The sequence below is a fragment of the Cryptomeria japonica genome, chromosome 5 (assembly GCF_030272615.1).
Source record: "Cryptomeria japonica chromosome 5, Sugi_1.0, whole genome shotgun sequence".
Lineage (NCBI taxonomy): Eukaryota > Viridiplantae > Streptophyta > Pinopsida > Cupressales > Cupressaceae > Cryptomeria > Cryptomeria japonica.
The window spans coordinates 212460888-212481265 of NC_081409.1; the positions used below are offsets into that span (position 1 = coordinate 212460888).

Sequence of the window (20378 nt, forward strand, 5' to 3'; positions counted from 1 at the left end):
AGACATAAACCATGAAGGTAAAAATAATGTTTTATTTTAATATGTATTTCATGTAGTTTCATTGGTTGAGTTTGGATTTCCTGTAGCATTTCCATTTGTATTTTGTGAATCTAACTTGTTGCAGGTAGCATTCTGAGGATGAAATTCAAGTCGACACAGCTTCAACTTTCACTACCATCCCATGCCATTATCTCCCATCAAGATCAAAATTTAGAGTAAGGTTCTTTTAAAATATTTTATTTTTTATAACAATAATGAATGAATAACAAAACTTGATAGTCCACTCTAAATTTTTTCTTAAAATCTATTTCTAGAAAGCTTTCTAATATATTGGAGAATAAGATTCCAATTAATGCTTAATATTTCTTTCTTCGTTATATGAAACATATTTAGCATAACTTCATGACCTATGTTTCACCATTTGTTTTGTTTGCACCTAAGTGGGGTGTAGTGGTTTGTTATTGTGTTTTTTCTTTTTGCGCACCCTAAGCTCCTAAATGATACATGAGATTTCAACATTTTTTTGGGTCATCTTCTTATGCAACTTAACTACTTATAGCTATTGCTCTGCATAGTAAAAATGAAAGTTGTGGGATCCGTTATGCACAAAGGTCAAAAAGTGGTCATTTCAAAGTGTTGTCCAAAGCATATTCTCTATTGCCCAATTGCCCATTCGCTTTGACAACCAAAAAATTTGTACAATTGACAAATGCTCCATTATTCGTACACTATTGATACCAACACAGTTACATAATTTATTTAATTACTAACTTTAAAAGAAAAAAGTGACTATCGACCTACTAAATAATTTTTAGTAAACTTTTAGCTAGCAAATCCAAGAAACATTTGCTCTTCCCTTAATTATTCACTTCTAATTAATGCTATTATATTTCCACAATTCATACTAATATTCTCTTAATTTTCACTTCTTTATAAAAGATTTGTCCCTCCAATTTATATCTCAAAGATCCACCATAATTAAAAACTCAAAACCAAAAACCAAACACAGAACCACAGCCTGTACCTGTCCCTACTAAAACCTGAATTCCCAAAATGGTACAGCGGCCCTATAATCTAATATTCCATTTCCATTTGAGACAGTAACTTTTAAATACCATTCTTAGAGAAAAACAGAGACCACGTACAATTCAACTGGGGTGCTTTACCAGTGAAAGCCAAACAAAAGAGCAACACTTATTACAGCATGAAATACATTTAGCCAAGTGTTAAATTTTCAGTACCATAACTACGCAAAAAAGTATGCTTTGGGTACAAATGAGAAATTTCCACCGGAAAAGGAGTCTCCGGAGTTTCGGATTCGCTGCTTTCCAAGACACATTCAAAGATAAACTAGCAAGCAACCAAATAATTCAGGATCATTTGAGACTACCTATCCAATGTTTGACAAAATGCCTCGACGATGATACCTTGAATGCTAGGCTTACTCAGGTGAGTGCTGATACTTATTCTCGTCTACTGCTGGATTGTGTTAGAAGAAGATGCCTGAGAGAAGGAATGACTGTCCATGGTCAATTGATCAAAGTTGGATTTGAACCCTATACCTATGTATTAAACTGTTTAATTGACATGTATGTCAAATGTGGAAGAATGGATGATGCACGCCAAGTTTTCGAAAACATGCCAATACGAGATTTCTGTTCATGGACCACTGTTCTTTCTGGGTATGCTAATTCTGGCCATATGGATTATGCAAGGGAATTGTTTAACAAAATGCCTAAACGAAATGTGGTTTCCTGGAATGCAATGATTGCAGGGTATGCGCGAGAGGGGTTTGGTAAGGAGAATGCATTGAATCTGTACTGCCAAATGCAAAGGATGGGCTTTAAACCTGATGGCTTTACCTTTGCTAGTGTTTTGAGTGTGTGTGCAAGTTTGAGAGCTTTGGGGTATGGAGAGGAGGTTCATGTTCAGATCATTAAAATTGGTATGAAATTCGATGTGTTTGTGGGGACCGCTGTCGTTGATATGTATGCTAAATGTGGGAATATAGAGATCGCACGCCAAGTGTTTGATGAAATGCCAGTTCGAAATGTTGTTTCTTGGACTGCAATGATTACTGGATATGCACATAATGGGCGACCTGAGGAAGCTGCAAATTTTTTTCATCAAATTCATTGTGCAGGTTGAAAAGGTTAATTTTTATAGGTTATATTTTGCTATAGAGTTGGTTAATTTTGGCATAAAAGTGAAGATTATTTTCACAAGCTAGAAATTTTTTTCAAAAACATATCATTTGGAAGTTTCTACGTAATGTTTATTTAAGGTTTTTACATTTGCTGATTTCTACAAGCATAGACATTAAATCCATTACTTGCTTCAGATATTAGACTCTAGTGTTCCCTGTTTTTTAAGAAATGGAAAGATTCTCCAATTTTTCTATACTTGTAAAACGATTTCTTTCCCTTAAAAATTTCCCTGCAGGTATGAAACCAAACAGGTTGACATTTGTTGGTGTTATAAGTGCATGTGCTATTTTAGTGGACTTGGATTTTGGGTTACAGGTTCTTACACAAGTTGTAAAAAGTGGATTTGAATTGGATGTTTCTGTGTGCAATGCAATTGTCACAATGTATGGTAAATGTGGGAGCATAAGGGACGCGCGTTACTTGTTTGATAAAATGCTGGAACGAGACTTAGTTTCATGGAATGCAATGATTGCAGGATATGCTCAGAATGACTACGGTGAGGAGGCCTTAAAGCTTGGCTTCCAAATGCAGTGGGCGGGTGTGAAGCCGAATCAGTTCACTTATGCCAGCATTCTCAGTGTATGTTCCAGTTTACTGGCCTTTGAGGAAGGCAAACAACTTCATGGCAAAATTACGAAAGTTGGTTTTGAGTCAAATGTCTTTGTTGCAAGTTCTCTTGTTGATTTATATGGTAAATCTGGAAACACAGATTATGCCCGATGCTTGTTTGAAAAAGCGCCGCGACGAGATGCAATCTCTTACAATGCACTGATTGCAGGGTATGTGCAAGGTGGACATGATGAGGCGGCTCTCAAACTGTTTTTCAAAATGCAACAGACTGATTTGAAGCCAGATGAGGTTACTTTTGCAAGTGTTGTCAGTGCATGTGCTAGTCTAGCTATCCTAGAATATGGCAGACACATCCATTCACACATAATCAGCATTGGATTCATATCACACATAAATGTGGCCAATTCCCTGGTTACAATGTATGCCAGATGTGGAAGCATAGAAGATGCATGGCAAGTTTTCAGCAACATGTTTGAACATGATCTTATCTCATGGAATGCAATGATTACTGGTTATTCCCAGCATGGGCATGGCATCGAATCCCTAAGGCTATTTGAACAAATGTTACTTAAGGGCATGAGGCCAGATGCTGTGACCTTTATTGGTGTTCTCACTGCTTGTAGCCATGCAGGTCTAGTGGACGAAGGAAGCCGATATTTTCATTCTATGAGTCATGAGCATCACATTATGCCAAGGATGGACCATTGTGCCTGCATGATTGATCTGTTTGGTCGTGCTGGCCGTCTAGAAGAGGCAGAGGACTATATTAATAAAATGCCGTTTGAACCTGATATAAGTATCTGGATGACATTGTTAAGTGCTTGTAGACTTCATGGCAATTTGGTGATTGGAAAGCGTGTTGCAGAATTGCTTTTTACTTTAGAGCCTCAAAATACTTCATCATATGTGCTGCTGTCAAACATCTATTCTGCAGCTGGAAGGTGGAATGATGCAGCCAAGGTGAGAAAAATGATGAAAGATAGAGAAGTAAGAAAGAAGCCAGGGTGTAGCTGGATCGAAGTCAAGAACAGAGTGCATGCATTCAGGTCAGAGGATAGTTCACACCCACAATCAGCGGAAATTTATGCAGTCCTGAAGACATTAGCTGGACAGATGGAGGATGCAGGGTATGTTCCAAACACAAGCTTTGTGCTCCATGATATGAAGGAGGAGCTCAAAAAACAAGTTCTGTATCACCACAGTGAGAAGCTAGCCATTGCTTATGGACTTATGAGCACTCCTTCAGGGCACACTATCCGTATTATAAAGAACCTCCGTGTATGTGGTGACTGTCACACTGCTGCTAAGTTCATCTCTAAAATAGTTGGACGTGATATTGTGATAAGGGATGTCATTCGGTTCCACCATTTCAAGGATGGGGTGTGTTCTTGCGGGGATTATTGGTAGGAGAAGCTGTAATTGAAAGCATTTTCTTGGAAGCAGGAGTAGTGTTCTGTGAATGCTTTTGATTTGAAGTGAAGTGGCTCTGACATTGTGGAATGAGGAGATATATCTACACGATAACAACTCTCATATTGGCGTCATATGTAAGGAAAGCATACGCATTGGAATGCTCACGTTTCATCTAGCCTCTTATGGAAAGCTTCTTATTTCGTGGTGGGTTCACCTTGGTAAGTTGTGCACAACACCCTTTCTTATTATGGAGACCAACAAAGAAGAAGATTCATATTTATTACGTTTTCTTTTTTCCAGTCAAAAGGATTTAATTGTAGGATCATATGATATCTTTCACAGGACTCACCATAGAACTTCTGCACCCTACAACATATCTACTCCTGGAAACTGTTAAGATTTCCTTTTGGAAGGAGTAACAGCAACATCATTCGGAAATGTACAAAGACTAGTGCTGAGATTCTCTACAAGGGACAGGTAAGTATTTTGAAGATGCATGCTATCAAGATTAATCTATCTACTGTTGAAAACTAACCAAGTTATTGAATTTTGTTTGCTTATTTTGTCAGAAGCAACACAATTATCCTGATCAAGAAATGGCTTTCAATTTAATAATTGTGAGAAATTCCATGTATACTGAAGCGATCATTTGTTCTAATGTTCTTATGCAGATTCAGGTTCAAGACAGCAAGGTTGCATTTGAAGTTGCTTATCTGCAGGAGCTGTTAGACCACCAGGGTAACACACCATGCACTGTTGCCTGGGTTCCTCCTGACTCCACCTCCCCTTGAGGGTGTTGGCAAAGATGTCATCACTCATCCCAGCGGGATCGGGAAAACAGTGGAGATCGTGGTTGTCAATCTTGTGGTTCTATGCCTTAGAATTCCAAGGACTCTGCTACTCGTGGAGGATGGCCTTAACCTTCTCATGTGACATCTCCAAGGCAGGATTTTGGCTGGCTGGACATTTGCAAATTCCCTCATCTGTCGTTCACCATCTCTCTGGTTTGCACTCAGCAGCCTCCCAAGGAGAATGAAGAAAATGGCACCGCTCTCATTGGTTGGGAGCCACTTGAAGATGCCACCCCTGGTGATGTTTGGAGGAAGCATGATGATTGGACCTTCCTCCTCCACGTGGCATTGTTGTGGCTGCTTGGTTATGTTTTTTTGGATTTGACCTCTTTGTATAGATCCTTATATTAAACTTGTGGGTGCTCCATGTGGCATAGCCGTGGGATAACTTTAAGAAATCCCCTCTCAGAAAATTGTATTAAATCTTGGTAAATATTTAATTTTTTTTTAAAATAACAATTATTTTAATTGGTGAATCTTTCCTTTTTTAAAAGAAAAATATTAATTTTGTTGGCGAATTTTTTTATATCACTTTTTTTGGTAGAAAATATTGGCGAATCTTGGAAAATAATAAGAGTATGCATTAATTACTATTTCAAATCCTTTCATTAAAAAAAATATTTTTTTATAGAAAAGTGAAGGCTTGAAGATGGAAATCATTAATGAGTTTAAGGGGTATAATCTACTTTATTTAGTTTCTACCATTAACTTAAAATAATCTAATAGCCCTCTTTGTATTTAGTGAGATAAAATGTACCAACAATTTGTAATATTCATGGGGCCAAATTTTTTTTTTAGACGATTGATTTTCATTGAGGGTATTACAACTTGTAGGTACAATTTACCTCATAGAATACAATGAAGGTCATTACATTATATTTTAAATCAATGGTGGCAACTAAATATTGTTGATATAACCCTAAAGTAACTAATAATTATGATATATTTTTGGCTAATTAATTTAGATTTCTACAATAAATTATAAAATGTTGGTGAATATGATCCAATTATGTATCAAATATTGTGGCGAATCTTTGAGTTAAAAAAACTAAAAAAATAAGTTCTTGGCGATTTAAATAACATTAAAATAAAAATTTGTGAAAATGTGGCGATTCAAGTCACCTCAAAAGATGAACTTATTAGCCAAATCATCATTTCCAAATTTCAAAAAATAGCCAATTGACGAATATTAGCCACTAAAGTTTTCACTACTGATTGAGTGCTTTTTTGGATTTGACCCCTTTGTATTGATCCTTTTATTAAACTTGTGTGTGTCCTCAAACCACTCTCATTTTTCATTTGAATATTATACTTACTTTTTATTAAACTTGTGTGTGTGCCCTCAAACCACTCTCATTTTTCATTTGAATATTATACTTACTTTTCTTTAATATAAAGTTTAAGAAAAAATATTCATAAAAAAATCAGAGTTGATTATAACTGAAATGATTTGTTGACAAATCTTTTCTGGCTAGTAGGGATTGCAGTGATGTTCGAGTGGAACTATAATATCCCATTAGAAGAAGTATTGCTAGAGAGGTGAAGCTAGAAACTTAAGATCACTTAATTTTCAAATTTTTTGGCATATTATGAGATCAATGATAATTGTTATGAGTGGTTTATGGAATTGTTTAGCTGAGTTTTTTTTGGTAGTTCTATAATTTATTGTTTTTCTATTTATTTTATGTTGCTGTTAAACTGTTTATTTATATTTATTAAATAAATTTTAGAATAACAATAGAAATAAATTTCAATTTATAGAGTTATGTAACACATTTTTTTATTAAACTATGATGGTATAATTTCTGTCTTATATTTATTCACAGCTGAAATTTCAATCTCTAAACTATAGCAGTGTCATTTCTAGAAACTATTATATGAAACTATATATACCACTAAAAAAGCAAACAACAAACAATTACATAGAACTACTCTTATGACTATCTATTTATTGGCTCTAGAAAAATATCTATTTTTTTGCAATCTTTAAAAAAATATGTTTATAAATTTATGCTAGTATATACTTTTTATATATAGATACATCAATTTGCTAAAATTAAAAAAAAAAATATTAAATTATTAGTATACACTTATTTATATTTATTTATAATGCTAATATATAACACTATTACTTATGTAAAACAGGTTTATCTTATATCCTTTAATCCATTGTGGACTATAGTTTTGCAAGATTGTCTTTGGTTTCTTGGTAAGACAAATATTTGTTTAAAAAGATGCGTTATTGATTTTGTTGCTACCAAGGTTAACATGGTATCTATTTGGTTTAGGTTTCTAGGGCTTTCATTACTCACTATGTTGCCATTGACAATGTAGTCACATAAATCTGTCCATTTTAATTAAATGAATATTTCGTATTTATTTGATTAAAAATCCACTAGCCATCAGTTAATTAAATTAATATTTAATTAATTCATCCCCAAACATTCTTCTATTAATTAAATAAATTATTCAATTTATTTTAATTAATTCATTAAACCAAATACAAATCAATTAAATAAATAAAATCTATTTATTTAATTAAAACCCCCTATTCCTCTTTTAAATAAATTAAATAAAACATTTATTTAAATCATTATCGCCACCCCACTTGCATTTTCCTACAAATGCAACTTGCACACATTTATTGGAATAAATGAATTTTTATTTTAATAAAATCCTATTTTCCCTCACCCACCAAATCCACTTGCAAAATCTAATCCCCTTCTAGATTCTTCTAACCCCTTCCTAATTAGCCTAATCCATCCCCTAAATATTGTCACATTCATAAGCAAAATGGAGTCACTTCTCAAATGGCCCAAAGTCTTAGATAACCATTGAAGGTTTTCAACCTTCAACCACTAAATGGCTCAAAGTCTTTGATAACCATTGAAGGCTTCCAACTTTCAACCACTTAATCCCCAAAGTCTCCAATAACCATTAATGGTTAATTCAACCCTCCCACATGGTTAAAACATTTGTTTTGACTCAACCTCTACTCAACCCAAGGGTCTCATCAGGTCATTAATGCTTTGACCATGATTATCTCTTAATCATTTGCACAAAGGTTTATCCTTGGATTAACTCCTAATTCAGTGGGTAAACCTAACTTAGACTTGACCCTTAGCCTTTAGATAACCATGAGGTTTTCTCAGGCCTTTAATGCCTCCAACCTCTTTTCTCAACCCAATCCTGTGTTGACACTTGTCACTATTTTATTGGTGCCAATTGTGCACATGGATCCCCAACTTTCAAGCTTGACCCTTGATTAAACCTTTCAATCCTGGCCATCCATTGCTCCATTTTTCCTATAAATAGAGCCCATTCCTTCATAATCCAGATCCTGAAACTTGTGTGCATCTAAGCTATAGACATTTTAGAGAGCATTTTAGCATAAACAATCTAATCTTTTGTCTTTTGGTTAAAATATATCATTTTAGCATTAGCATTAGCTTTTTATTTCACATTTAGAGCTATACTACAATCTCAATCCTCCATAAGCATCATAGTGCAAAAAGCTGCTGAGAGCTACACTATTTTGGAACTTGGAGAAGAGAGGAACAAGGGAGAAAGAACTAATATCATGTTAAGAGATAGTTGGAGATATCTCATTGTCTTACTTCTTTAGTTAGATTCATTAGCATGTTTTTAGTATCTCTCTTGGAATGCCTTCATATGTTTTAGTTTTTGATTGACTAACTCTAACGTCTTGTGTGTTTTGTGTTGTTTAATCATAAACTAACATTGTGTCATTTAGGAGGGCATCATTTGGTGAACCCGACGTGAATCGAACACGCAACCTTCTGATCTTTTTTTTTGAAATTAACATTTTGCTTGTTGAAATTGCCACACAGGTCGCGCTTCGGCGCTATTGAACGCGTTTTAGCGCTATTGCAAAATTTCTTTTAGCGCTATTGACCCTGAAATAGCGCTATTGAAAATGTTTCAGCGCTATTGACAACATTTTAGCGCTATTGTCACAGTTTCAGCGCTATTGACACACTTCTAGCGCTTTTGTCTTCTCGGGATTTTCTTTTCTTTCAGCACTACTGTTTAAATTAGCGCTTCTGCTCACGCAGACTAGCGCTATTGTATGAATCAGCGCTTCTGTAAAAACACAGAATAGCGCTATTGCGACAGAGTGTCGCCCAAATGGACTTGTAACCCAAAAATCAGAATTTAGGCTTGTGGAAGCCCCCCTCTTTGAGCATCGATTTTATTAACTTGTTTCTTTTCTTTGTGCAGGTTAAACAACACAACAAAAATCACAAAAAATTTTCATTTAGTGCTTAAAAAGAACTTAAAAACACAAAAAAAGAGTTTTTCATTGTTTTCTAGTTAGGCCTCATTTTATTTGGTGCTTAAAATCAACAATTCCATTTTCTTGCATCAAACTAAAGAATTTACAATCCAGACTTCAAATTTTGGGCAAGTAAAAAGAACAATTCACTTGTTTTTGATTTTTTGCAAACAAATTTTCCTTCATGCAAACGTGTTTTTCATTAAGTTGACCAAGACTTTCAACTTCTAGATTACAAAACATATTGCTTTGAAGTTAAAAAGAACACCATGACTGTTGGAGCAACATCTCCAAATAGTTAGATCATATTGCCATGATGGATTAAAAAAAAGAACAAGTGAATTTCGTGTTTGGCACGCTTGTGCACAAAAGTCGGTCGAGTGGACCTACTTCTAACACACACTATCCTCTCCCTTGGCTCTCGTGGTCCTAGGTGCAAGAGAAAAGTGTTAGTAACACTCAAATTTTATCTTTTTAAGAGAGGTCTACCAAGGGATCGATACTCTTGGGAACGACCTCGAGCGGTAAATCCTTCGAGCCGCTATAGAAATCAGGTGAGAGCGAAAGTTGTAGCCTTGGGTATAGCTGTTCCTACAGTGTAACTGGCCGAAAGGACAAATGGGCCCCACCACCAGTTACAAGGCTCTTAAGTGAGTCACTGCAGAATGAACTTATGTCCAAAAACATCGAACATGACTAAACACCTTTAAGTAGTAGCCCACCCGTTCTATTGATTGAGGATATTTGAGGTATAATTTAGTGCAAGAGCATAGAAGGTTTTGCTCCCAAGATACTCACCATACATATTTCCTTGAGTAGAAACATAGCTTTTTGAAAAGTCACTTGTGGCTTGATAAAAGTGGTGACTCCCCCATCATAGGGATCATCTATTTGTTATGCTCGTGCACGACTTAGTATATCACATCCTTACCTGCCAAGGCGGGATTCATAAGGTATGTAGTACCAAAGTCGAAGAAATATCAAGATGTGGGCTCAATTTATCACAACTGGCCATTTGACCTTAGGGATAAAGAGTGTTTGAAGTGTGTTCGTTTTACAGACCTAGTGCAAATTGAGCCGACTTCAGGCTTTGGAAATACACCTTAAAATAAATCTAAAGGAAGGGTCAGAAACAAGTCCAAGGATTGGGTTGATCTAGACCCATACTCATTTGTGCCTTTGAGGCTATAATCTTGTGTTTGTGTGCTTGCTTTGTTTTCTTGTCAAGGAAAAATCGGAAAATCACTTTAAAAAACAAAGTACTCATCCAACATCTGTCAACACAACCAAAAATACCAAAAACAAAGTGCAAACAACATAGAGTCACAACTTTTATGACCATTCTTCACATCTTGCGAAAGAAGAAGTGTCATCAGAATATTACCTTGAAAAGAAGACCATTAAGCTCAAAGGCTTTGATCAAAAGAAGGAAATTCTTCTATCTCAATAGACAAATCTTTGTCTCACATAGAGTCTTTCTACATCGCATGCGTCTATACCTTCAAGGTAAAACAAACGAATTTGATTCTGAATCATTAAACCACAGAGCTTTTATGCAATATAGAGCTCTGAGTTATCACAAAAATCAAGGAGGAAAGATTAATCCCAACTTCTTCCCAAACATCTGTATCACCTACAACACAGCTCGAGAAGTGCCACCAACGCTTGAAAGGGAAGAGGTAGAGTTTGTCCCATTTGTGACACAGAGTTTTTATTGAAGTTGAAAACATTTTCATCCATCATCTCACTCATACATCATCACTTCATCATCAATCCATCCCCCCAAAAAAAAAAAAAAAACTCTCAAAACATTAAGAGGTTCTTGTCCCAAGTTCTCTTTTTAGATATTGCTTGAAATCAAACACATCACATCACTTTTTAGATTGTTTCTACATCTAGGATAAGCTCATCCTAAGAGACACATCTACGCAGGTTAAAACTAGTTCATGAGTGAATCCTCTCATTGCTAGGTAGTCAAAATCTGTAACACATCTCAGATTTCTCTACACCTTATCACATCCAAACTTATCAAACAAACAAGCAATTCAAAGAAGGAATTTCGGTTACATCTACCTTAAAGTGCTAGAGATCCCCATACAACACAAATCACCAACCAATCAATCTTTCATTTCATCACCACTCATCATCATCTTCAATCAACTTCAAAACCAAACTTGCAAACAAAATGGCTCAAACCCGATCACGATCAAGGCAACGAGAAATAGAAATTGAGGAAGAAGAGGACAACCTCAATGAATTTCAAGAAGCACTTGGAGGAAATGGGAATGATGAAAACCCAGGTACACCCACTCCTTCAACAATCGAAAGGGTTCAGCATAACCCTCATTTTAACAGATTATTTGATGAAATATTAAGGAGCAATGCGGATGCTCACTTCTTAAAACTTGCTCAAGAAGGAGCCAAACTCCCCTCAGACTTTGATCTTGCCCAATTAAGACAAGCATCAGAAAGACAAAGTCGCCATGAGGAGGAAAGGCGTAGAGATCCCATCAGATATAACATCCCTCGAGGTAACCCACCACCTCCTCCTCCAAATGAAATGGAGATTTGCGGCAACAAGTCGAGAATCTCGCCCAACAACTTCATAGTGGTGTTAAGACCAATCAATTCTCACTTAACGACATCTGTCCCTATCCATTTGATAGGAATCTTTATATGCCACCCTTTCCACGCGGGTTCGAAACACCAAAATTCGAAAAATATAGAGGAAAGGGGGATCCCCGTGATCATGTCCGAGAATTTTATTCCGCTTGTCTCGAAGTTGCATATGAAGACACATACTTAATGCGCCTTTTTCCCCAAAGCTTGGGAGGAACAACCACATCATGGTTTTCCCGACTACCAGGTGGCATTAGAACATTTGAGGAACTCATCCAGAAGTTCCTATCTCATTACTCTTATAATATTGAACGCGACATCACCATGGCTGATCTATGCAACACCAAACAAAAACCAGGTGAATTATTCTCAGTATTCCTGCAACGATGGCGCCAAATGTCTAGCAGACGTTCTCTTCAGTTACCTGAACGAGAACTAGTGGAAATTTTCATTTCCAACTTAAACGAAGAAATGGAATTTCACCTGGATGTCAAAGACACAGACTCTTTTAACGATATGATCACCAAAGGTATAAAATGTGAAAGGGCACTCATCAAAAAAGGACTCATCAAAATCTTTAATGAACCCAAAGATGGTCCTCGCCCGCGCTTCAATAGCGATAAACCGAACTTCTGGAACAAGAATAAGAATATCGTCAACGATGGAGTTGTGGATGCTCGAACTGTCCAAAATGCACAACCTGTGGTTCGATTTGCAGGACAAAATCCTCCACCTCAAAATAACACAGATGTTCCTCTTAATCAAGGTCGCATCACATCTCATGATGAACCAAGACCTCGTCCACAAAAACAAAAACGCACATACACTCCCTTAGGGGAACCCATTGAAACAGTGATGCGACAACTCATTTCTCAGAATTTGATCACTTTACCTAAGTTATCAAATTATGAGCCTCAAGTCAAACCAGCATGGTGGAGAGATACTAAACACTGTGAGTTCCATCAAGGAAGAGGACACAAGACAAGTAATTGTCACTGATTGAAAGATCTCATTCAAGATCTTATTGATCGAGGAGAAATTGAGATTGAAGGACATGATCCAAAAACAACCAATAATGATCATCAGATGTTCAAAAATCCACTTCCATCGCAAGATCAAAGGGGTCCTTCCACTTCCAGACGAGGTCCTGATACCACTGATTATACGCAAGCTGCGTATAACTACACTGTAAATCACCTGTATGATGCCAGTGAACAAATTGCAACTATCACCTTCAAAAATCCCACCTCAAATTGCAATGTTGTTACGCATCGCGGCAAGGTCACCATAAAGGCAGCTCCATAAGGCACCACCTCCGTCCCAAAGCAGTATAATCTTGTGGAACAATTAGACAAAACCCCTGCGCTTATATCCATTTTAGAGCTATTGCGCCTGTCACCATCTCATAAAACTATCTTGGATCAAGCACTCCAAGAGGCGTCAGTCCCTGCAAATCTAAATACGGACCAGTTTCAAGCCATGGTTGGAAATCTAAAGTCATCACCTTGTCTCACTTTTTCCGAAAGTGACAACTCTTCATTCCAACAACCTCATAACGCCTCACTCCACATTGAAGGCTTTGTCAACCAACACAGGATCAAGCGAGTCTTGATCGATAATGGAGCAGGCCTAAACATTTGCACACTACAATTGGTCACAGCATTGGGATATGCAATAGAATCAGTGGATCCTCGCAAGAAGATCACCATCAAGGCCTATGATGATGCAGAGCGTTCATCCAAAGGAGCTGTGGTACTACCAATCCGAGTGGGCCCTATAGTAAAGCACATCATCTGTCAGGTTCTGGACCTTCCTCTGCCATATAATCTATTATTAGGAAGACCGTGGATACATACCATGCAAGCCGTTCCATCTACCTACCATCAATGTATCAAGTTCCCACATAATGGTGTAGAGATCACAATCCTGGGCGATGCAAATCCCTTTGCATTTTGCCATAATATCAGCCATCAACCAGAAATTACCGTTTCTAATAATAGGGAAGCCATTTCCTCCACATCATATGTAAATCCCGCCTCTCTTGCCAGTTCAAACACTCCTATACCCAAGCAAGAAAAGCTTAAGATGAAAGTCGCAGAGGAAGGTCCTGGAGAATACAACTTAAGTCAGCTCTTTTGTGTGGGACAAATGCCCACTTCTCCTAGAACACATGGTAAACCACAACAGTTACTCCAGCAACCACTAAACATGCCTGCATGTGCTTTGACGCCTTTCATCCTTGGAAAGAGTCAAGAGGAAGAGACACAAGATGAGGACCTAGTGGAATGGATCTATAAAGATCCCATCACCACTGATAAACCGCGAGTTACACTTCCTACAGAACAGTATGGCAAAGGCCTCCTCATTATGCAAAGAATGGGATATGATGGTCAGAGTGCTTTGGGATACTGCAAACAAGGACGACATGAACCTCTGTTACCAGAATTCAAGCCCAAAGGTAATACTGGCCTAGGCTTTGAAAAAGAGATCCTTCCTAAACTCAGATTCAAAGGAAAACCCAGCACACCATTTTGCCCACCTACTGCAAAGAGGACACCTTTCATAATCAAAGCAGCATCAAGCACCATCCCCACTGCCCCATCGAGGCTCACAACCCCACCACAACCATCTACAATATCATTCATCCCACCAAACGAACCCGTAATCTCATCAGCAACACCATTTTTAGCAACAACTATATTGGAACCCGCAGCAACATCTATGGCGCCAGTAGTTCCAGCAGAAGTCACTAAATCAACACTGCCGATACTTCCAGTAACAAATCCATTAAACCCCATCACGATTCCTGCAACACCGATCACTACAAAGATACATAAACCAATCACACCTGCCGTATTTAACTCCAAAGACATCCCAGTATGGTATAGAAATCGGATGCTAGAGAGTGATTCAGAGACCGACTCACATGAGTGGGAATTTGATTCTGTACAGCTTAACACTTCAGATGAGGAAGACACAACATCATCTCCGCCCCGCAAAGACATCCCTGTTTACAGAGAAGCACAGATAAAGACCACTTGGGTACCTGAGTTGGAAACATCTTCCATAGACCCTATGTCTCATCCTACGCCTGATTCTGACAGGGAGAGTACCATCAACGACCTTCACCACACTGTCTTAACCCTCACTGATACATCTCCCGCACTTAACTTAATCGATGAAATAATGCCTATTATACACCCTGAACTCATCGAATGGAACCAATCAAATCCCCCATGTCTTGACCTCTTCCAAAACGATGAGGCTATCATTGACTTTTTGGAAATAAGGGATAACCTACCAAGCGGGGATCACAAAGCTGGATTCGCCATTGAACTTAATAGCGCAGCATACTTCGGGGTGGATGCCAAACCTTTCAGCTGCAAAAATATAACATTAAAACATGGATCTTCCAATGAAAACCACACTATGGCACTGTTTGATCCGACAATAGTAAAAAGAAAGAGCGTATCCAACGGTGAAAACCTCTCTGAGGCGCCTAAGGATGAAGGGTTTGACATTCTCCCTGCTAGTACACAACAGGAACGATCCACGATTCTTATCGAGGAAACCAATGAATACAATGTGGGGACTCCTGAAAATCCTCATATCATACATCTGGCATCTCTTCTCACTCCAGAGGAACAGTCTAAGTTTATCGAATTCTTCCAGCAGCGTCAGATCAACTTTGCATGGTCATATGCAGACATGCCTGGGCTTGATCCTGATTTAGTCATGCATCACCTCACCGTCGCAGAAGGAGCCAAACCTGTCAAGCAAAAGCTTCGTAAGATGCATCCCCAGATTGCAGTGCTAGTCAAAATAGAACTCAAGAAACTCCTCGATGTTGGTTTCATTAGACCAATTGATTATGCAGAATGGATCTCCAACATTGTGCCAGTCGGCAAACCAAAAGGGGGCATCCGCATTTGTACTGACTTCAGAGATCTAAATAAGGCCTATCCTAAGGATGACTTCCCCTTACCAAATATCGACATCATAGTGGATCTGACAGCAGGACATGCCATGCTTTCACTCATGGATGGCTTTTCAGGATACAATCAAATAAATATCGCACCAGAAGATCAACATAAGACAGCCTTCACCTGTCCATGGGGCACATACTGCTGGAATGTAATGCCTTTTGGTCTAAAGAATGCAGGAGCAACCTATCAAAGAGCAATGACCACCATCTTCCATGACATGATGCATACTATGATGGAAGATTATGTGGATGACTTACTAGCAAAATCACTCACTAGAGATGGACATCTCCACATCTTAGATAAAATCTTTGATAGACTGGAACAATACCATGTTCGACTCAACCCAAAGAAATGTGTCTTCGGAGTGACCTCCGGGAAGCTTCTAGGATACATTGTCTCAAGCAAAGGCATTGAGGTCGATCCAGCAAAGGTTAAGGCAATCATGGACATGCCACCTCCAAAGAATATCAGTCAGCTAAGAACACTACAAGGACGGCTTCAATCCATCTGCAGATTCATTGCACAATTGGCTAATAAGTGTCACCCGTTCACACACCTGCTACACAAGAACATCCGCTTTCAGTGGGATGCCAGATGCCAACAAGCATTTCAGACGCTTAAAGACTATCTCATGAATCCACCATTGCTGATGCCACCAGATCCAAGTAGACCGTTGTTACTTTATATCTTAGCAACAAGTACAGCACTGGGTGTACTACTGGCACAACATAATGCAGAAGGAAAAGAGTGTGCTATTTACTACATCTCTCGCACACTGGTTGGCTATGAACTCAATTACACACCTATTGAGCGAGCTTGCCTAGTAGTAATCTTGGCAGCCACTAAACTGAGACACTATCTATTGACACACAAAGTACAACTCATTGCAAAGATTGATCCACTCAAGTATTTACTCAGCAAAGCAGCATTGACGGGTCGCTTGGCCAAATGGGTGATGATTCTAAGTGAATTTGACATTGAGTATGTGGACCGTAAAGCTATCAAAGGGCAGGTCATTGCAGATCAGTTGGCTGATGCACCACTCATAGGCGATCATCCTCTCATTTCCAATTTTTCAGATGAAGAGATATTCATGATCACAGAAGCACAACCATGGAAACTATATTTTGATGGTTCATACACTAGGCACGGCTCGGGGGCAGGCATTCTATTTATCACATCTCAGGGTGATAGCATCCCGAAGTCTTACAGGCTCACATTTCCATGCACCAACAACATCGCAGAGTATGAGGCCTTGATCACAGGACTCAGGTTAGCCATACAATGGAAATTACAAGAACTACAAGTATATGGCGACTCGCAACTGGTCATTCAACAAGCAACAGATGAATATCAGACCAAAGATGATAAACTCATGCCATACAAGCAAATGGTGGACACTCTAAAGACATCATTTACTACTATCACCTTTGAGCAGATACCACAAGATCATAATCGAGCTGCTGACGCCATGGCTACCATCGCATCTCTCCTAGATCTTCCACAAAATTCAACACGCTACGAGTTCTTGGTAGAACAGCTTTGGATTCCTGCTTATGATATCCCCGAATCCGAAATGATATGTCGCCTTGTCGGTTTCGAATCCCCATGGTACGGTGAGTTCTACACCTATCTTCGCGATCATACCCTTCCTCCCAACCAATCAAATAACCAACGAAAAACCTTCATTCGCCAAACTGCTCGATATACCATTATTGCTGAAACCCTATACCGACGTAGTCTTGATGGTACTCTCCTTCGATGTCTGGAACAGGATGAGATAACAAAGGCTTTGAAAGAGGTACATGAAGGAATTTGCGGGACTTACTCAAGTGGTCCATCACTAGCCAAGAAGATCATGCGAGCTGGATACTATTGGCCATCTATGGAAAAAGACTCCTACTACTTTGTCAGGAAATGCAAGAAATGTCAAGTTCATGGTGACCTGATACATGCACCAGCACAGGAACTGCAACCAATCACAACACCATGGCCTTTTTGTCAATGGGGCCTTGACCTTGTGGGTAAGATTCACCCATCTTCATCCAATGGCCACAAATTCATTATTACCGCCACCGAATATTTCACCAAGTGGATCGAAGCTGTTCCACTTACCCAAGTCACCGGCAAGCAGATCGCCTCATTCATCCTCAACTACATCATCTGCCGGTGTGGTGTACCCATGTCCATCGTCACAGATAACGGTCTTCCTTTCAAAAATCAGGATGTCCGTGAACTTTGTGAGAAATTTCATATCCAACACCGCTTTTCCACTCCCTATTACCCACAAGGCAATGGTCAGGCTGAAGCATCCAATAAAAACATACTGAGAATCCTAAAGAAGATAGTCAATGATGCCGGCCGTGATTGGCATGTTCAATTGAATCCAGCGCTATGGGCATATCGAACTAGCATTCGAACCCCTACAGGTGCAACTCCTTATTCATTGGTCTATGGTGCAGAAGCTATCTTACCTATTGAGGTTGAGATACCATCATTACGAGTTTCCTTGCATAATCTCATCGATGATGAAGCATACAGAGTCTCACGTCTTTAGGACTTGGAGTTACTTGATGAGAAGCGACAAGCTGCATACAATCACCTCAAAGCCTATCAGCAGCGCATGAGTAGAAACTACAATCACCGAGTTAGATCTCGTACATTTGAGGTAGGTGATCTTGTTCTTCGAGAGAATCCTCGCAACCAACCAAACAAAGAACATCAAGGCAAGTTTGAATCAAATTGGCTCGGCCCATATGTTGTCACTGCTGTATTCGAGTCCGGGGCATATCAGTTGGCCACATCAGAAGGAGAACCGCTTGCAGATCCAATCAATAGCATGCACCTCAAAAGGTTTTATACCTAAGGTGTACAAGGCATCAGGCTCCCTTGCATATCAGAAAATACCAAAAACATTCAGAAAATGTCCTGAAGAAAATACAAAAACATTCAAAAACAAAGTAAAGAAAAATCATGCATCCAAACGGTGAACAACCACTTCGGTGGCACCTTGGGTAAGTACGATGGTGAAAACCTGGCAAACAGGCGCCACTCGTAAAGGCAATGGCTCCAGTATCTTTCAGGCTCGTTGCGATCACATCCATGCACACATACATCCATCCATCCCAACCATGGCTTGTTATTTGATCTGCAATTAAGATAGTACTCCATGCGTCTAGCATCCCACCTTTTCATAAGTCAGGTCTACAAACTGGGGGCAATACCCTTACCCTAGTAATGGAAGTGGATTCTACATTGTCTTATATATCATTACGCTCTTCATTTAGGCAATCATCAGAAAATATCCAAAACATTCAAAACTGACTCTCAAAATACCAAAAACATTCAAAATTGTTTCACACAATCCAAAAAACATCGGAAAACCCATCAAAAATCACACAAAAACATGGCAACACCTTGTACATATTTATCCGATCAGATACAAAATAAACATTGACAACTACTCACACACTGACCATTTACCAATCAAACCAACACAATCAACATCAACACTCACAAACTGTCTTCAACAAGGATGCATCCTTCCTTACCAAAACAAAGACAAGATGACATTTTCTTTGACAAGAAAATTCTGTTAAGCTATCAAATACTTGGTTGATTTGTGAGTACAATCGTTTGTTTATCAGTATCGGAATCTTTCAGCATTATTTTGTATCGTTTGCGCATTATTTCCGATGAAGTTCTGGGGCATGTACTAATGGTGTCTACGTGGGAAGTTCACCAAGCTACGTGATCTTATGCCAAATACAGTCATAAATCATTACGGCTTGCTGACTACAGCGTATACCTCGACCATATGGGCATGAACCATTACCAAGGATCCATATTCTTTATTCTTTATGTATATACTGTTTGTTTGCAGGTACAATGCTCTTCCTTTGGTTCCTCCTACCTCATCCAAACTGGATAAAGGTGTTATCTCTTAGTACGGTATGCACTTGTCTCAGGATATGATCAGCCTAAGATCAAGGAGGATGATCCAAGTCATACATGAAAGGAGATAATCCTTGTCTGTTCCGCAAGCAATACTCTGGTCGACTTGACCCTTATATCAAGTCGTTTGTATTAACTTGCTATATTAAAATCCATGAAAGAAATACTCAGGTCATCTTGAATTATTGTGTCAAGATGCTTGTATTCTCTTCCAACATTTTAAATCTCAATGATGAAAATAGAGCACTATGGATCGTCATTTCACCTCATCTGTTTATATCTTGCATTCCGTTGCATATCACCCATCCACTCATTCATTCATATGTAGGCTTTTACATGCAAAAATGACTAATAAAAACTGGTCTTGGATACAATCATGACCGCGTACTCTGATACATCATCAATGCATCATGCAAAGTCTTAAAAACCTTGCATTCCTCATGATCATATCATCCTTGCATTTAGGTGCATCTTGCATTAC

At 38.5% G+C, this 20378-nt stretch overlaps 1 protein-coding gene across 3 annotated transcripts; it reads left to right on the plus strand.

Moving 5' to 3' along the window:
* Positions 1 to 952: 952 nt before the first annotated feature.
* Positions 953 to 5464, plus strand: LOC131053121 (pentatricopeptide repeat-containing protein At2g22070). 3 transcript variants are annotated; one of them, XM_057987727.2, is made up of 5 exons: positions 953 to 1682; positions 1775 to 2143; positions 2443 to 4408; positions 4533 to 4667; positions 4862 to 5464. In XM_057987727.2, the coding sequence occupies exons 1-3, from the start codon at positions 1592 to 1594 to the stop codon at positions 4182 to 4184; spliced, it is 2202 nt and encodes a 733-aa protein (XP_057843710.2). In that variant the 5' UTR covers positions 953 to 1591; the 3' UTR covers positions 4185 to 4408; positions 4533 to 4667; positions 4862 to 5464. The 3 variants fall into 3 exon arrangements, with proteins under 3 accessions (XP_057843710.2, XP_057843707.2, XP_057843708.2); XM_057987724.2 differs by having other exon boundaries at positions 953 to 2143; XM_057987725.2 differs by having other exon boundaries at positions 954 to 2143; positions 2683 to 4408.
* The last annotated feature ends 14914 nt before the right edge of the window (positions 5465 to 20378 follow it).